This window comes from Erithacus rubecula, assembly GCF_903797595.1.
Source record: "Erithacus rubecula genome assembly, chromosome: 19".
NCBI lineage: Eukaryota > Metazoa > Chordata > Aves > Passeriformes > Muscicapidae > Erithacus > Erithacus rubecula.
The window spans coordinates 10734778-10750886 of NC_136671.1; the positions used below are offsets into that span (position 1 = coordinate 10734778).

At 44.6% G+C, this 16109-nt stretch overlaps 1 protein-coding gene across 8 annotated transcripts in view; it reads left to right on the top strand.

Moving 5' to 3' along the window:
• The window catches only part of KDM2B (lysine demethylase 2B), a 112803-nt gene that overhangs the window by 33762 nt on the left and 62932 nt on the right, over window positions 1-16109 (top strand). For 6 of the 8 annotated variants that reach the window (XM_079322664.1, XM_079322663.1, XM_079322659.1 and 3 more), the window contains 2 exons: window positions 7812-7905; window positions 8773-8926. In XM_079322664.1, coding sequence (XP_079178790.1) covers window positions 7812-7905; window positions 8773-8926 — 248 coding nt within the window. Of the gene's footprint in view, window positions 1-4300; window positions 4454-7811; window positions 7906-8772; window positions 8927-16109 lie in introns of those variants that run through there. The other 2 variants (XM_079322665.1, XM_079322666.1) reach the window with 1 other exon arrangement.

Sequence of the window (16109 nt, forward strand, 5' to 3'; positions counted from 1 at the left end):
TCTGCTGTTGAACTGACCTCTGGTGTTCTGCAAATCACTCAGAACTCCTTCCAAACCGTAAAATAGATTGGTACTAACAGATAGAAAGGAGTGTGCAGTCAGGAAGTGATATGTAGCATTTACTCTTGTTTTGTAAAAATAAACATTTCAGAAGGTAAAGGTCTCCATAAAAGAGGAGATTCTGTGATAGACGTTGGGGATTTTGCTAAGCACCACTGATTTCAGTGGAAGCTAAAGATACTCCTACATTTTGAAAGGATCAAACTGCTCATGAGTGTAACTGGATGTGGACTGGAGTGCCCCATGCATTTGGAAGTGTCCTAAGTGACTTGCCTGAGGTCACACAATAAACCAGTAGCAGAGCAGCACTTGCTTCCCAAGTGATTGGTAAGCTAAATAACATTATTTATAATTTGCCAGAGCTAAGAAATTGAATCATGATTCAGGGGCTAAGGATTCATGGATGGTACAAGGTAAGAAGTAAAGAAAACTATTCCTTTCTTAGAGCAGGCACACTCCAGATGCTGAAAAAGATGTAGCAAGTAAACATAGCAAGGCAGAGATGGTTTGAAGGATAAGGTAACAACATGACTAACAGAATTCAGCAGAAAAAGCAGAGTATAGGCTTGCAGTTCACTGCTTGCATCGTGGAATGCCAGATGGTAGGTTTCAAACGGATTTTAGAGACGTACCAATTCAACAGATTTTAACATGGAGTTTTTCCCATTTGTGGAGGGTGGCCTGGTAGAAAGGCAGGAGATGCCTGATGAAGAAGCAGACAGGGAGCCATGGAGGTTGCTGTCACTGGCAAAGGGAAGGTGGAGGTTGACAGCTTGATAAACTAGTAGATGTGATAGGTACAGGGAAGCTAAACACTGAAAGGCTGTGAACGCCTGAAATGTGACAATGGAATTTGATGTTGGGAAAAGGAGCTACCAGGAGTGAGTGTTAAAGGCGAGGGTGATGCAGCTGGAGTGATGAGGATGTTGCTACTGAGTGTCATCTCACAGAAAGACTAGAGAAGGATGATTTACAGCACTGTTGGCACAAACTCCTCATCAGTCTGAAGAAGCCATAAAGATAAAACCAGTAACAAACAGTGACAGTCTGTGAGCACAAGAGAAGCTGTACCAGATCAGGATGAAGATCTGTGGCTCTCAGTAACCTGTCTGCTGTTGGGTGCTGGCACTGATGCCCTGGCAGGAGTGTAGAATGGTGTGAGTGTAAAATGATTGCCACTCCTAAAAATTATCTTCTGAACTTTGACTGTCTGCAGTCCAGGCAGGGACTGTCTTGAGGCAGAAGTGGTTTCTGTGTGCTCAGTGACTCTCTAAGAGATTGCTCTTCCATGAACTCATCTGATTTAGAGATGAACTCCTCAAGATATTGGCTTTCTCCATCTTTGAGAATTCAACTTGATCCTTTCCTGTTGATACTGGTCCCAGCTATTGCTGTGAGTATCCAGAGGGTTTGAGCCCTTATTGAGGAGTTGGAGGAGTTGTGGAGGCACAAGTCAGTGCTGCCACTTGCTTCACCCTGCCCATTCTTTTATGTGAATCATCCATATTCATATGCTTTATTAATGACTGTTGCTGCTCAGAAATGGGATCGATTCATTCCATTCTTGTTCTGAGCATTCCCATAATTCTGAGAGTTTGCAGTATGCCATCCCCACCATTAACGTGTTCCCTACAAACAAAAAGCACTCCAGCGAGAGCGCTGCAGTTTTGCAGACACAGATGGCATTACCAGACACAAATGTCTGTCTTGGCTCCTGCACGTCGAGTTCCGTGCTGGGAGTGAAGTTAGAGAACGCTCCATCTGCTGCTTCGGTTACAGGAGCTGAGACCACCCTGCCCTGCCCTGCCCTTGCACCACTGACTTCTTCCAAAATTCTGGGTAATGAAGGTATTTTTCTCTCTGTAGATAAATGGCTGCTTACCTCACAGGAGCTTTAGAGGACTGAATTAAGTGGGGCAATAGTTTATGCCCCTTTTTTACATCCCAGGGTGCAAGTTCCTGAAAAAAGCCTCACAGATATGGGATCCTGGATGAGAGTGGGAAGATGCTGTGTGGAAAAGGCAGTACTGTTGTAACATCAGCTTTTAGGGGCAGAAGCTGTTCTATCACCATAATCATTTTCAGGTAGCTCAAAACAACATCGGATTTGTTTTTCTGTATAAATTCATCCAGAACTGAAGCAACCTGGATACAGCTGAGTCAACAGCAACAAAAAAAGTACGAATTTGATTTTTCATTTATCAAAAGAGATAGCCCTGCTGAAATTATTATCCTCTTTATTAGGTTTTGTGTTTGTAGCCTTGCAAGATTATTTGCAATGCAGTGGCAGTAAATAGCTACTGATCAGAACATGAAACAGTAGCAGGAGTTTCTAAGAACTTGGTAATGTTTGTGCTGTGGAACAAATGAAGAGTAAAGCTTTAGTCACTGCAACATCCTTTTCACCTTCAAAATTCTTCCTATTACTTGAAATATCTAAGCACTGCTGTAACAGGCCTATATAATGATGCTGGCTTTCAGTTAAGGATGGGGTATGTTGTGTGAAACATCTACCTGTTCACAAAAGAATGCTGCTGTTAGCATGTCCTCAGCCCTATTCTCCCTCTCCCAGGCTGTTGTTCAGCCATCCATTCCTTTCTATTCATTCCTTTACTAAGTAGGGATGGATTTAAACAGATGCTAAAATGCTCTGCTGAGCTGTGGTCTAATTAGAAGCTGAGGGTGCCCCTGGAGACAGAGAATCGAGGGAGCTCACAGGTCCCACAAGGCAACCTGGCACTGGTTTATGCATGTGAGAAACTTGTCTGCACTCTGTATGCTATTTGTGGATTGCTTTTGATACAAAATCTCTATAAGTACAATTCAGTAAAAAAATTTACACCAATAAGTACATGCTCGTTAAGACTTTTCCAAGCTAGCAAAGTAAATAAAATGTGATGTCTTCAGATCAGTGCGTGAGGCTCAAATCCTCCTTCAGGTAGAACTTGGAGGAGCAGCATGACACACGTAACTCAAATAACCACCAGTGTTTACAACAGTTTGTGGTGACGCTGGAGCTGAACAGCCTTGTCGCAGGATGAAGAAAATAGTTGTGTCCTCACAGACACCAAACTGCTGCTCCAGGGGCAGACAGGGCTGGCTCGCAGTGAGTTCCAGTTCACTGTGGTGGTGGGGTGCCTCTTCAGAAATCTAAGCTTCCAACCAAAGAAAGAAACAAAGCCCAAAAAGAAAGAAATCAGGCTTCTTCGTTCTTAGAGTTGGAGGCTGCTGCGGCGGTGGGTGCCACAATGCGGAGGGTCAGCCGGGGGTCCCGGAGCGGGCCCCGCTCGGGTGCAGCGCAGCCCGCGCACCCTTGGTGCTCCACCGGGCCGGCCCCGGGCAAGGGCGCGACGGGGCAAGTGTCGCTTGCTTTGGTGCCAGCGTGGTGTGAGTGTGATTTGCAGGCACTTCACAAACTCCCCGGTACACGGCAGAAAACTGTCTTCCCTTATCTCGGGTGTTGTTTGTGTGTGTGAGTGACTCGGACCGTAACCCCCTCGGGGCAGGAGCCGGGCCTTTCATGTGCGTTTGAAGTGCGCGGGGTGTGGTGAGCACGGTGTGACGATTTGGTTTGTTCCCTCGGGCTGGGAGCGCTCGGTACCGCTCCCCAGGAGGGGCACGGGGCAAAGGTTGGTCCGGCAGGGCAGGGGCAGGGGGTCGGAGCGGCATTCCACGGGCAGGGCTGGCCGGGCTGGGGGCCCTGCCGAGCGCGGGGAGCCGCGGCTCACCCTTGAGGAAAGCCGGGCTCATCCCCTCAGGAGCAGCCAGGCTCACCCCGAGGGAAGCCGCGGGCCTCCGTGAGGAGATGCTGAGGCTCATCCCCGCGGGGCAGCCGGGCCCTCCCCGGTGCTGCCCGGTGAGGGAGGGTGGAAGCGGCAGCAGGACCGGTGCCTCCCGGGTGACAATGGTTTCTTTTGTCTTGCGGCGCAATTCCCGGCTTCCAGTTGCGGGGCCCCAGTGTGGGAGCGCTGTCGGTGCGGGCCCAGGCGCCCCGAGGTAGCCTTTGTTCGCGCAGCCCCGCTCGAGGCCCGGCAGCAGGGCCCCGCGATGCTGCCGGGGGCCGCTCTCCCCCGACACCCGGAGCGCCGCTCCCGCCCGGCCATGGGCAGCGCGGCCCGCGCCTTTCCCCGCGCCGGCACTCGCAGTTGCCTCATGGGTCTGTGGTATTCGGTTTCAGGCTCAGGGATTTCAACCAGCCGGCGCTGCTCCTGGGAGGAAGGAAGAGTGAGCTATACTTTTCTCATTGGCCCGAACAAAAAACAGAAGCCTCTGCTGGGGTTTGGGAGTGGTTTATGGGCTGAGCTCAGTGGCAGGGGAGCCCTCGCAATGCCAGAGGGAATAGAGCCGTATGGTGCGCGGTGCCTATTGCGGGAGAGAAGGAGCTGAGCTCAGGGTAATGCCGCTGCTGCCGCCTGTGCGTCCGCTCGCGTCCCCGGGCCCATGTGCATGAACGCTGCCGCTGCCCGCCCTGCCCGCCGCTGCCTTCGCATCCCGCCGCGGCTCTCGCTGTCTTTGTTTCTCTGTTTGCTTGCGGGTTTGTAGCGATGCGTGGCGAGTGCATTGTGGGTTTGCCTGGGAGTGTGGGCTCTGCGCTGGGTTATGAAGCGGTGGCTGTGTTGTTCCTGTGTTCCCAGCTCGCTGTGTTTGCTTAGTGGTTTAGCTTCATTTGTATCGTCTCCCTCTCTTTTTTTTTTTGGATCTCTGTGTTTGTTCTTCCTCGTGAGTTTGCAGGTTACTCCATATTTCTTCGCATCATTTCTCTAACAAATTTCCCCAGATGTTTGGGTGTTTGTTTTTTTTATGGGGGGAGGGGGGTGGGAGGGGGAAGTTCCCCTTTTCTCCACACCACAAATCCTTCCTCAAAAATAACAATACATTAACTGAACAAATTTCAGGCTTGTGGAGAACACAAACCAAACTCTTCAATCGGGAAGGGAAGCTCCCCCCCAACAGATTACAAGCAGCTGCGTGTTTTAAAACCCTGACTGAGTCTGTGCAGGGAGATAAAGTGGAGTGTGCAGGGGTTGGATGTGGTAGCAGTTGTGAAAATACTCAACTTGGGGCATCTTTTGCATCGCTTGTGTTTTCACTGTGTAACTCTGGCCAGGTTGTCTCCCCGTGCCTGAGGTGGGATTGTGTTCTGTAACCAGTGTACCTGCCCTGGCCCAGAGCGCTGTGGCCACAGCACACGGTGGGATGTAGTTCTAGATTTCTTCCAACATGGATGCTGTGTTATGGTTTTTTTTTTCCCCTCTCTTTTTCCTTGGTGGTGTTTTGTTTTGTTTTTTTTTTTTTTTTTTTCTTGCCACTGTTGTTATGGAAAACCCTGAAAAGTTGAGTGGTTCCCTAAATGAGCCGCTGTTGGTGATGAGAAGCCGCTGGCCGAGGCTGGGATTAGCTGTGGCATGGAGTGTGTGTGACTGCGGTGTACATTGGAAGAGGAAGCTGTAGAGGTCAATGCAAAGGCATTGTGCCAGAGTCTGGCAAGCAGGGAGAGCTGGATGGCGGAGGATCCTCCCGAGCCGGCCGGGAGCTGCTGCGCTTGGACAAAAGCAGGCCTGGGAGATTAACAGCATAAATTAAGGCATGGCTTGTTTGGGGATGGAAAGAAAAACAGTTTATTTTCCAAATGTTTTGCAGGTTTTTGTTTTTTTTTTAATTGCCATATGTGACTCCTTCACTAAAACCACCTTTATTAGTGTGGAAATTGTGTTTAGAGGAGTTTCAAGAAAACAGAGGGAAAATGGGGAAAAACAAGGAAGAGTTGTGTGTTCACAGTTATACCTGCTTTGGCGTTTTATCACAGAACTAAATTTTAAGTGCTTTGATTTGACAGGATTCAATCCTGTTATTTCCTCCCTGAACATAAACAGTTTGAGTGCTTCAGGTTTAGATTATTGACTACTGAGGAACAGCTAAAACCAGCAAATGCCCAGGCTGTGTTTGCTCTTCCAGAATATCTTAATTCATTGGGTGATTGTTAGTAGGTAGCACTGTCTAGAATTTTTTTGTAGTTAGTGTGATTTATTTTATATCTGGCCTTTCAGAAACTGAAAATAATTGACTCCATAAGGATTTGAATTTTTTACTTTAAAACAACATGAACCTCTAAGTACTCAGCATTGCTTACAAGCTGAGAATTTCCATGCTGATTTTTTTTTTTTTTTTCCTAATGAGCAATAATTATTCAATCTGTGACTTTTTGCAGTTTGGCTGGAAGAAAGGCAACTTCCTTTCTGGGCTTCTTTTATTGTTTTTAAATTCTATCTGACTTGTAATCAACAACATCTTGGTAGAGAAAACATAAAAGGAGAAATTAAAAAAAAAAAAGTGTTTGGGAGGGAAGGACTCATATTTTGAAATGGAGCATATTGAGAGTGTAGACAGCTTCTTGGCTAGCTGTGATTTTTGAAGCATCTGAAATACCCCAGGGGCAGCAAAAGCTTCTTCCTGCTTCTGAAGGATTAAACAAAAAAAAAAAAAAAATCTGAAAAATTCCAGAGTGGGCAAGAGGAGAGACACGTAATTGCAGAAGGAGATGTTTTAATTGCGAGATGAAGGCGCAGGACCTTTTTTGAAGGCCGCCAATGGACTGTTGATGCCAGCATTGCGCATCGCTGTCAGCCCGGCTGGGATGTGGTTGCTAGGCAGCGGCTGGCGCCCGGAGCGGCGGTGGCGCTGCGATTCGCCAGCCCGATGCAGACACATGGGAAGGTCCTTCCCAGCCTATCATTGCAGGGGCTTTGCACGCCGCCTGCATACTGCTCAGCTCCTGCTACCTGAATGTGAGCACAAAAAGACACACTTAAATCAAAACCTTTTTTTTTTTTTTTTTTTTTTTTTTCTCCCTTTCCTTTTTATATTTTTTTTAACAAATCCCCTTCCGCTAGTGTTGCCATAACTCCCCTTAAAAACCAAACCAAAGCAAAAAAAAAAAAAAAAAAAAAAAAAAAAAAGCCATGAAACGGAGACCGGAACAAGGAAAAGAGGTTAGTGGGTTAAGTGGTGTGTGTTTCCTGCCTTTGCAAAGGTGCCTACAGTGAGGAGGGCGGCTGTGATTCGGCCATTAGTTACAGATGGTGGCTGCAGGCTGGAGATTCCTGCAGCCAGACCACAGCTCTTGTGTCTTTTCCAGCGATGCAGACTTCAAACTGCAAAAATCCTGTATCAAGACGGTGTATGAAATAGTGGATTTGATACTTGGAGTGGCTGCCAGCTGGGTCCTTGATTTATTTTGATGCAGAATGCCTAGAAATGTGAACAAAAAGGAGTTAGTTTGCCAAATGAGGTTTCTGTCCCCTAATCCGTGCAAAAATGGCATGAGTAGAAAGTAGGTAAAGAACATTCAGGAGGATTTATAAACCAATTAGGTTTTTCAAAACTTTGAAGCAATTTGTGTACAACTTTTGGTGAAGGTTGTGTCTCTGAAGCGATGAAGGAGAGCATTAAACAGATCACCCCAGGGACTGGCAGTGGCATAAGAAATATTTCTGAACAGCCTAACTTTTAATGCTTTTCTATTCCCTAACTATGGAAGCTTTAATTCCTCTTGTATGAACAGCAAACTCAGACATGGAGATACACATTTTTCAGCAGAAACCTCGTTACCTTCATGAGACAAATTCCTGTACTGTAAATGCAGAAACTTAATTGGTGGAAGCAGCATTGCACAGGCAGTTAACCTCTGCAAATTAAGATGTGAAAAATACTGTTTCAGACTGATTCATTTTTGTCCTTCACTCTGCTTGCAGGTACTGTTTGATGAGTGTGAAAGGATGCTTCACTGATTTTCATATTGATTTTGGTGGCACTTCAGTGTGGTATCACGTTTTCCGTGGGGGGAAGGTAGGTGAACCTTTTTTGATATTTGGTTTTATTTCTCTGTGCATCTTACACAGGGGAGGGGTTGTTTTCTATTTTTTTTTTCCTTTCTCTTTCTTTTTTTTTTTTTTTTTTTCCTTTGAGGGGCTCTTCCAATGATCAGAGTGTTTCAGCAGCTTTGTTGATATACACACAGTTTACTGAACTAGAAGGACACCACTCACCGTTATGAAACAAACAAGTGATGTATTTGAAATACCAAATGTGTTATTTGCTGGTGGTGGTGCTTTTAGGCTCACTGTTGCTGTGTGGTCCAGAAGTGTGTTGTAGTGAGATGTGACTGTGTGTACCCTTGTTGGGTCAGAGTGCCCTCACACGTCTCTTGTAGCTAAAGCTTCTGTTCCTTTTAGAGATTCCATGTTCCTTTGGTGTGTACAGGCACAGTAAGCCAGAACTGAAACATTGAATATTGAAATACACAGCATGTGTATTTCCTGGTTTAGGATGTTTTTCCCAGTTGTAGTGTGGGCAGTGTATGGTGGGAACTGAAGTCAGTGGTGCAGATCCTGTTCCTCTCTGTAGCTCAGCACAGCTCTGCTGTACCAACACGCTGTTCTGACTGCAGGTAAACCACAGGCAGCTTCTGAGGAAGATATTTTTGGAAGAGAGATGACAAGTGACAGTTACCCAGCCACTTCCAGCACGTGGGCTAATTGCTGCTGCTGTCTGTGTGTGTGTGCCTGTGTACAACACCTGGAAAACAAGTGTTTGATGCAGAAAGCAGCTCACTTGCCTAACACATAGTAGCCTTGGTGGAATCTCTCAGCTGTTTGGTTTTTTTTTTCTTTTTGTTGCCTGTTTGTAATAGTTAAATCTTTATTTTGTTTTTAGATCTTCTGGCTGATTCCACCTACTCTGCAGAATCTAGAACTTTATGAAGAATGGGTTCTCTCAGGAAAGCAAAGTGATATCTTTCTGGGAGACAGGGTGGAACGGTGCCAAAGAATTGAGCTGAAACAAGGCTACACATTCTTCATTCCTTCAGGTATCCCTGTTAGCTAACCTGGAATGACTGGGGTTGTGTTTTACTAACAGTTCTCTGTAAAACAATTCCTCACACCTAAACTCCATACTGACCTGTTTATTTGCTGTGGCAGAAGAAGGGCCAGGGACTAAATGTGCTTCATTTTCCAGAAATTGAGACTGATGGGAAATGTGCTGTGAGGAAATGTGTGCAGTGATCATGTGTGTACACTGGGAGAAAGGAGAGAGGAGTTGGGCCTCTGGAGCTGTCAGTTCAGACCTCTGCTGACTGCTGCTGTTAGCTTTCTGAGAAAGACAGTTTTCTCTCTTTGTGATCTCTTCTGGCAAGTTTCACCTGCAGTTCAGTAACTTGATTCTTTGCCTCTGTCTGTAGCCAGAGGTGGGTCTTGGTTCCCTGGTGGAACTCAAGAGAGATTCCAGTCCATGGTGCTGTGCTCCCTCAAGTTGCTTCTTGGGGAAACAGCTTTATTGTTATACCTCTTCAGAATTTCTGCTGATGGAGATGGTGCTGAATTTGGACATCTTCCAGCAGCCCAGTCACACTCAATTTCACACTGCCCACCTCAGTAGTTGTGTTGCATGATCCAGGCTCATCTTGCAAAGCCACCAAATAGTTGTTGCTTTGAAGGCTGATGCTTCAGCCCTTTCTGCTCCTGCCTAAATTGGATTAAGGATGGTGGAATGTGTGACAGCCCTCATTTAAGATATCAGACTTGGCTTTCTGTGACTATTATGGGACTGTAAGTTTGTTTCTAATAATTTAACACATTGCCTCTGTCTATTGGATATTACCAGGGAAATAAATAGGTAGACTTTCTACATGACAGAAAGGCAGGCTGGTGGTTTTTCAGCTCTGGAATTAATTACTCTGTGAAGATAGGATTTTTTTTTTTTAAACCCTAGAGACAGAGAGAATGCAGGTCATGCAGAGACAGGGACAATGTTCTCATTTGGGAAATGTTGTTAGGATCAGTTGAAGACCACAAATGTACACATTTGTAAGTATTTGGTAAGAATCAGCCTGGGAGATGACAGGCAAAATGACTTTGAGGGTGGAGGAGTTAATCTGTTAAAGGAATTAGATCTTGCCTTGAAACAGGTCAGAGTGGGCTGTTACTGTTTGAACTGGGTGTTTGAGTGTGGCTGTGCTGTTTGCTCAGATCCCATTACTGCATCTTGCATTTATCTCCATCCTCCTGTGAAAAGCCTCCTACAAGTAAGACTTTCTCTATGTCAGTTTAGTCATGTTCAGCAGCTGGAACACTGCAGGTTGTGGGAGCTGGGACAGGACACAGCTGTAACATGGTGACTGACACAAAGTGATTCCAAATGGGTTTTTGACTGTAGTTTCTGTTTTCTTAGGAAAGCCCCAAGTACAGAAATGCCAATACCTCAGACATTTTAGGCTTTGTGCCAGATTTGAAAGGCATTTATGAATAATTTCTCTGTAAGCACCTCATAGATTCAAGGGTTTTTGCTCTGCTCTATTTTGTTTGGAAAATTTATTTGCAAATCTCTTATTTGTGTGAAAGGCATTATTTCTGCCTTTGTTTTAATAGTATGGAAATGCCTAATTAAAGGCTGTTCCAGGTCAGTGAATTGAGCACAGCTGTGTAAAACAGGTCAGTTCCTGTGACCTCTTTGCTCTGGTTTGTGCACATATCATGTTAGTTAATGTTTGAAAGTGGTTTTTATGTGCTTTAGAAGTGTTCTTAGTGTTTAGATTCTGTTTATGGGTGTCTGTAAAACCAGCATGTCCTGTATTTTCAATTGAGCCTGATAAACCCTTGAGCAGCCTCAACTCATCCATGAGGAAATACCTTCTAATTACAGGTTTGGTCACAGAAAGTGTAGAGGAATTAGTGCTCAGCTGGGCTGTGAATGGGGAACATTTCAGCAAGGGGCCTTTCCCATAAAATATCCTGCTCTTCTGCTTTCAAGTAATTTTTGGGAGTAGTCCTAGAAATGCTTTTATACCATAGCACTGTGAGGGTGAAGTAGGTAGAGAAGAATGTAAGAAGATAAGTGAGGGAGTGAAATCAGACTGCTGGGAAATGGAAGGTTTGTCTGAGAATCTGGGATCAGCAGCAGATCCAGTAAATCCCTGAAAGTACAAACCACTTGGGCAAGAATGGGGATCATTCTTAGGGAAGGCATAATTATAGTGCTCACCAGGGCCTCAGGGTATTTTCCTCTCCATCACTGCCATCATCCTTTCAGGATTAAGTTTAAACCAGTGGATATCCACTGGTGTTTGTAACCCTGCAGAGTACTGGGAGCACCATCCCAGCTGTGGTATCAAGGAGGAACTGAGCCCAGTATTGTCAGCACAGTGAGTTGTTATGGCCAAGGTGCATTTTTCAGCATTTTAGGAGCTCCTCCTAAATGTGGGGTGAGCTGGGATTCTGAGGCATTCCCTTTATCTGTACCCTGGTGGCCCCATAGGGCTGCTCCACATGAGCCATGCACTGTCACAAGTTCTCATCTCCCACTTGACTGATGCCCACTGGTGAGTCAAGATAACTCTGCTCAAGTCTGTGGTGAAGTGATAAAATCAACTAGGAACCTGGCCCTTTCCATAAATGTAACTGGTGCCAGTGTAATTGTTGATTGAGAAATACACACATTGTGCCATTCTGAGGTTTGTGGCCAGATCAGATTCAAGATCTTAGACCAGTTCAAGAGGGGAGGAGGCCATAACTGCTACCAGTGTTAGGTATTTTAATTTTTTTTTTCTGTAGAACTCAAACTGTTTTCCTAGGATGGGAGCAAACTTTTCCTTACACAGGGAAAATGCTGCAGCCCTAGGATGTTTACACTGTGTATGTTACCATGGGCAGAGTTTAATATTAAAGTTTTTATATTGTAAGCATTCACCACAGATGAAATCTGGTCACTCTGGATAGTGGACAGGGGATGCTGCCTATCTGACTCACATGCCAAATAAAAGAAAAGTTCCTTGTAAAGTGTGCTTCAGGTGGAAACTGTGATCTGGAAGAGAATAAGCATCATTTCAGTGCTCAGTTATTGTCTCAGTAGGGAAACAACAACATTTTACCAGTCACAGTCAAATCTAGAGCTTGGCCAGTACTATTTTTGCTGTAGTTTTCTTCTGCATCATGTGATGACTTTTCAGGGGGAAAGTGTGAAGTGTTTGGAGTCTGTTGTGGTTATGGAGTAATAGTTAAGGTGTCTCTCATCACTGTGCTGGAACACTCAGAATCAGTGTTTGGGCAGCATCTCTCAGATTTCTACAGCTCAGGATTTCTGTGGACATGTGTTTTTGGCTTCTGCAGGCCAATTGCTCTGTTAGATTGTGACTGTTCCTCTACAGCCTTTTTGAAATACTGCTCACTAAGTTAATTCCAGTTAACCATGTTTTTTATCTTCAGTGCTTCTCCCTTTATAAGTATTTTATTCTTATACATCACTGCATAACTTCACTGGAACCTTTCTTTCTCCTTCTCTTGCCCTTCACCCTCCACTCCAGTCTTTATTCTCTGTAAACTCTTTCACTTCTCTCCCTGCACTTGTTTTCTCAAGTGGTGCATTCATTGATTTCTCTCTCTCTTGGTCACTGGAAACCACATTAGTTCCTCTTGTGTCCTCCTAAACATCACTGCTGTTACCTAAACCCAAACTCAAAACTAAGCATACACAAAAATATCTCACTGAATATGTAATTTTGATTGTGAGTGATGGACCTCTGACATGAATATTGTCTTTCTCCTCTTGCTTTTTGTCTTCTACAAGCAAGATTTTTGTCATAATTTGAAATATGTTAAACTTGTTTGCTTTTCCCTCAGCTTCTTTCTTTCAAAAAATTACCTTTTCTTTCATGCATGTGTATATATGTCTGGTGCAGACACCTGTAGTTCAAATTCAGGGGAGTTTGCACATGTAAAATTGATGCAGAGCAGCCAGCTCATAGTGTCTTGTGGAAGATGTGTCTTTCAGTGTTTTTGCCTTTAATGTGAAGTCAGAGAGCAATCAGTGTCTTGCAAAGGTGACCTCAGGCAGTTCTGGATTGTCACTGATGTTATCTGCCAGAATATGGAGAAACATGGATTTTCTTCTTTTTGCTGAAGTCCAGTTTTGCTGCCCTCTGAGGCAGTTGCCACACTTGCTGTGGATGCAGGTTCATTCCAGGGTTTGCAGGTCTCAGAACATTTGCAAACATCCTGGGTTTGGTTCCTTTGGGAGGAGATGGCTGATGCTGCCAAGGGTTGCTCCATCATCCCCTCTTTCTTACAGCCTTTTTCTGAGCCTCTGTCACTGGTCAGAGGCTCATGAGCAGCTGTGGGCTTGAGTTGGATTTTCTGATTTTACTGTAGGATTTTCAAATCTGTGGCTTTAATGTGTGACCAGGGAAGAGGTGAGATGTTGGGCTGCCATTGGATATTGCAGAAGAATTCTGCAGTGCTGATTGATTCAATATTCCTTCAATCAAAACCCAGACAGGGTAACCTGCTGTCAACTGGGTGATGTTCCTTTCTGGTTCTTCAAACTTCTCATGTTGCTGCATGCAGTTTTATAACAGTTTGTTTCACCTGGGAGCTGGCAGTGTTCCACTGAGGAGTAAGCTGTTTGTTTTACTTTATTTTTCTTATGTTCTCTGTACTGCACTTCAGGGCCTTTGGCATGGAAACATGCTGTTAGAGTCTCTCTTAATTATTGTGGTAACCTGAGAGTGCTCCAGAGTTCTTGTCTCCAGTCAAATGCAGAAATAATGACCTTTCTCAGACAGATGTTTTTGGGAAGGAGAGTGGACAGAGAGATGCTCTGTGTGGACTGCAGGCAGCTATTTGCAGGGATTCAAAGTGTTTCAGATTCTGTCTCAGTGGTTATCAGTGGGATTTTGCCTATTAGGAGTGTGTGGTCCCAGGTCACCTCTGCTGTGCCAGTGAGAGTTTGATGGATTATTGTGTGATGGGGCCAGAAGGTGGCACATAGCCCTTGCAGCAGGGAGAATGACAGGCTATTAAAATCTGGCTGGTACATTTTTTGCAGGGTGTTGTGCTAGGGCTGCAGAGCTGCCTGGCTATTTTTGGCTGCTGTTTAGCTTTTCCCATTCTGTGAGCTTCCACTGACATTAATGGAATCTCTGTGCCTGGAACCTCAGGGACCAGATGAAGAAGATTGGTGGAGAGGATCAGAGGAGAGGCTTTTTTCCTTGAGTGTCTGCTTTCAGATGGAAAGTGACAACATCATGTTGGATTTTTGGTTCTGTACCTAATACTGAGCTCTGCCTCATTCTTAAAAACAATTTCAGATTGAGAGTTGCTGTATTACTTGTATCACTGGGGCAGAATTAGTAAGTTTTTAACTTAAAAAATGTAAACATGATCTTTCCTTGATAGATTTGATTGTGGGCAGTTAGGGTGCAATCATTTTTCTTTTGAGATTTACTGGCAGTGCCCACTCTCAGGTTATCTCTTTAGTCACTCTTTATTTTTGAGACATATATTTCATCTTTTTCACCCCAAGTTGCAGTAGAATTGCAGGAAAATGTGTAGCAACTTCTGTATCACAAGGCAAAATATCAGTTCAGTTACTAATGGAAACAGATGCAGCATGGTTTTGGCTTGGAGCTTGTAGGCTGTTTGCCCCATAGCTTTATAAGTTAATATTCTTTTTCATTATTCTCAGATGGATGATTGCATCCTTGAGTAGGAATTTGCAGCCCACTGAAATCTTTTAACAAGTTTGCAATGTTTAATAATACTTGTTTTATAAAATTCAAAAGATAATGAGATCATATCTTTCTTTTAGCTGTTTGGAAAAAACGTTTGTTACTGTTAATTTTACCTTCTTGATTTACTAGAGATGATAACATCTAAATATTCAAGTGTATCTTAGGAGTGGTGGAATAATTCATAACTGTAAATCAGCTGAGAGCATTTCTGAGTTTCCTGAATAGAATTCCTGCTCAGTGTTGGCTTGGCTTCATACACTAGGATTGTTTTGGGAAGGAAAAAGCACTTACTGATCGCCAGGAGCTGAAATAAAAAACCATCAACTTCAGAAAAAACAGAAGTGGATGGTCTTCTTATTGAGGCTTGACATGAGGACTGTGAGCAGTGACTGTGCAGTGTCTGTACTCCCAAACCCATTTATCCCACGGGGCTGAGCCTGTCCTGGGCAGGGCTGGGCAGTGCTGTGCCAGAGCTGGGCTGGTTCCACCTTCACAGTGTCACTGCTGCTTGGGAAATGATCTCCCACAGGGAAGAGGCTTCCCAGTTCATGACTGCTCCTCAAAGCCTTCAGTCAGTGTCCTCCTCTCATCTCTTGGATTTCATTGTAGCTTTAGGTAGTGTTTAGCAGGTGCTTTTGTTTGTGGCTTTCAGACAAAAAAAAAAAAAAATTCTTGTTCCACTGACCTTTGATTTTTTCAGTCATTATTGCAGCTGTTCTAATATTATTCCAGTGCTTTTTTTTTTTTAGCATTAAGGATGACAATAAATTGTTGGCATTTTTTATGTTATTGAGACAATTACCAAGAGGTGAGATGTTATCTCCAGTCTTGCACAAAGCCATGAAACATGAAAGTTGTGCAGCAGTAGCAGGGTTGGTGTGAACAGCACAAAACAGTCACTGAGGAGAGAACTGATGAACTCATCCAGAGGTGTTGGTATTGGAGGTGTGTGGCAAGTTTGTGCTGTGAGAGCTGAAGTGAGACACACAGAACAGACATGACAGGCTGTTCAGAGCAGGTGACATGATCTAAAATGTCAACAGGCCTTCAATTCATCCTGCAAAATGTATCAGCACAGGTGAGAGTGAGGCAGGGGTGTGGTGGGTAACATGAAAGCAAATCCTTTGGCTGTCCTTTTGTCTTAACCATATGTTCAGCACCTCCTGTTCTGGAGGTTTGTCTTCCCCTTTAAAAACTGTGGTAATTGGGGAGCTGACAAGACGTGTGTTTTTGTTTGCAAATGGTCACAATGAACATTCATCCTCCTCAGTTTATTTCTGAGTCGTGCTGTAGCTAAGCTGTGGGAATGGATTGAATGTGCCATCCAAGCTTCTCTTTTCTCAGAGCTCATTTCCACAATACATTACCCTGATGGAAACTGTTTCCTGTTTTCTGCTCATCTCTCTTTCCTCCTACTTTCTGGTGCTGACCCCCAGTTTTTCTCCATACACAGCCTGGTTAATATTAGAGCAAGAGATTTGCATGTTGG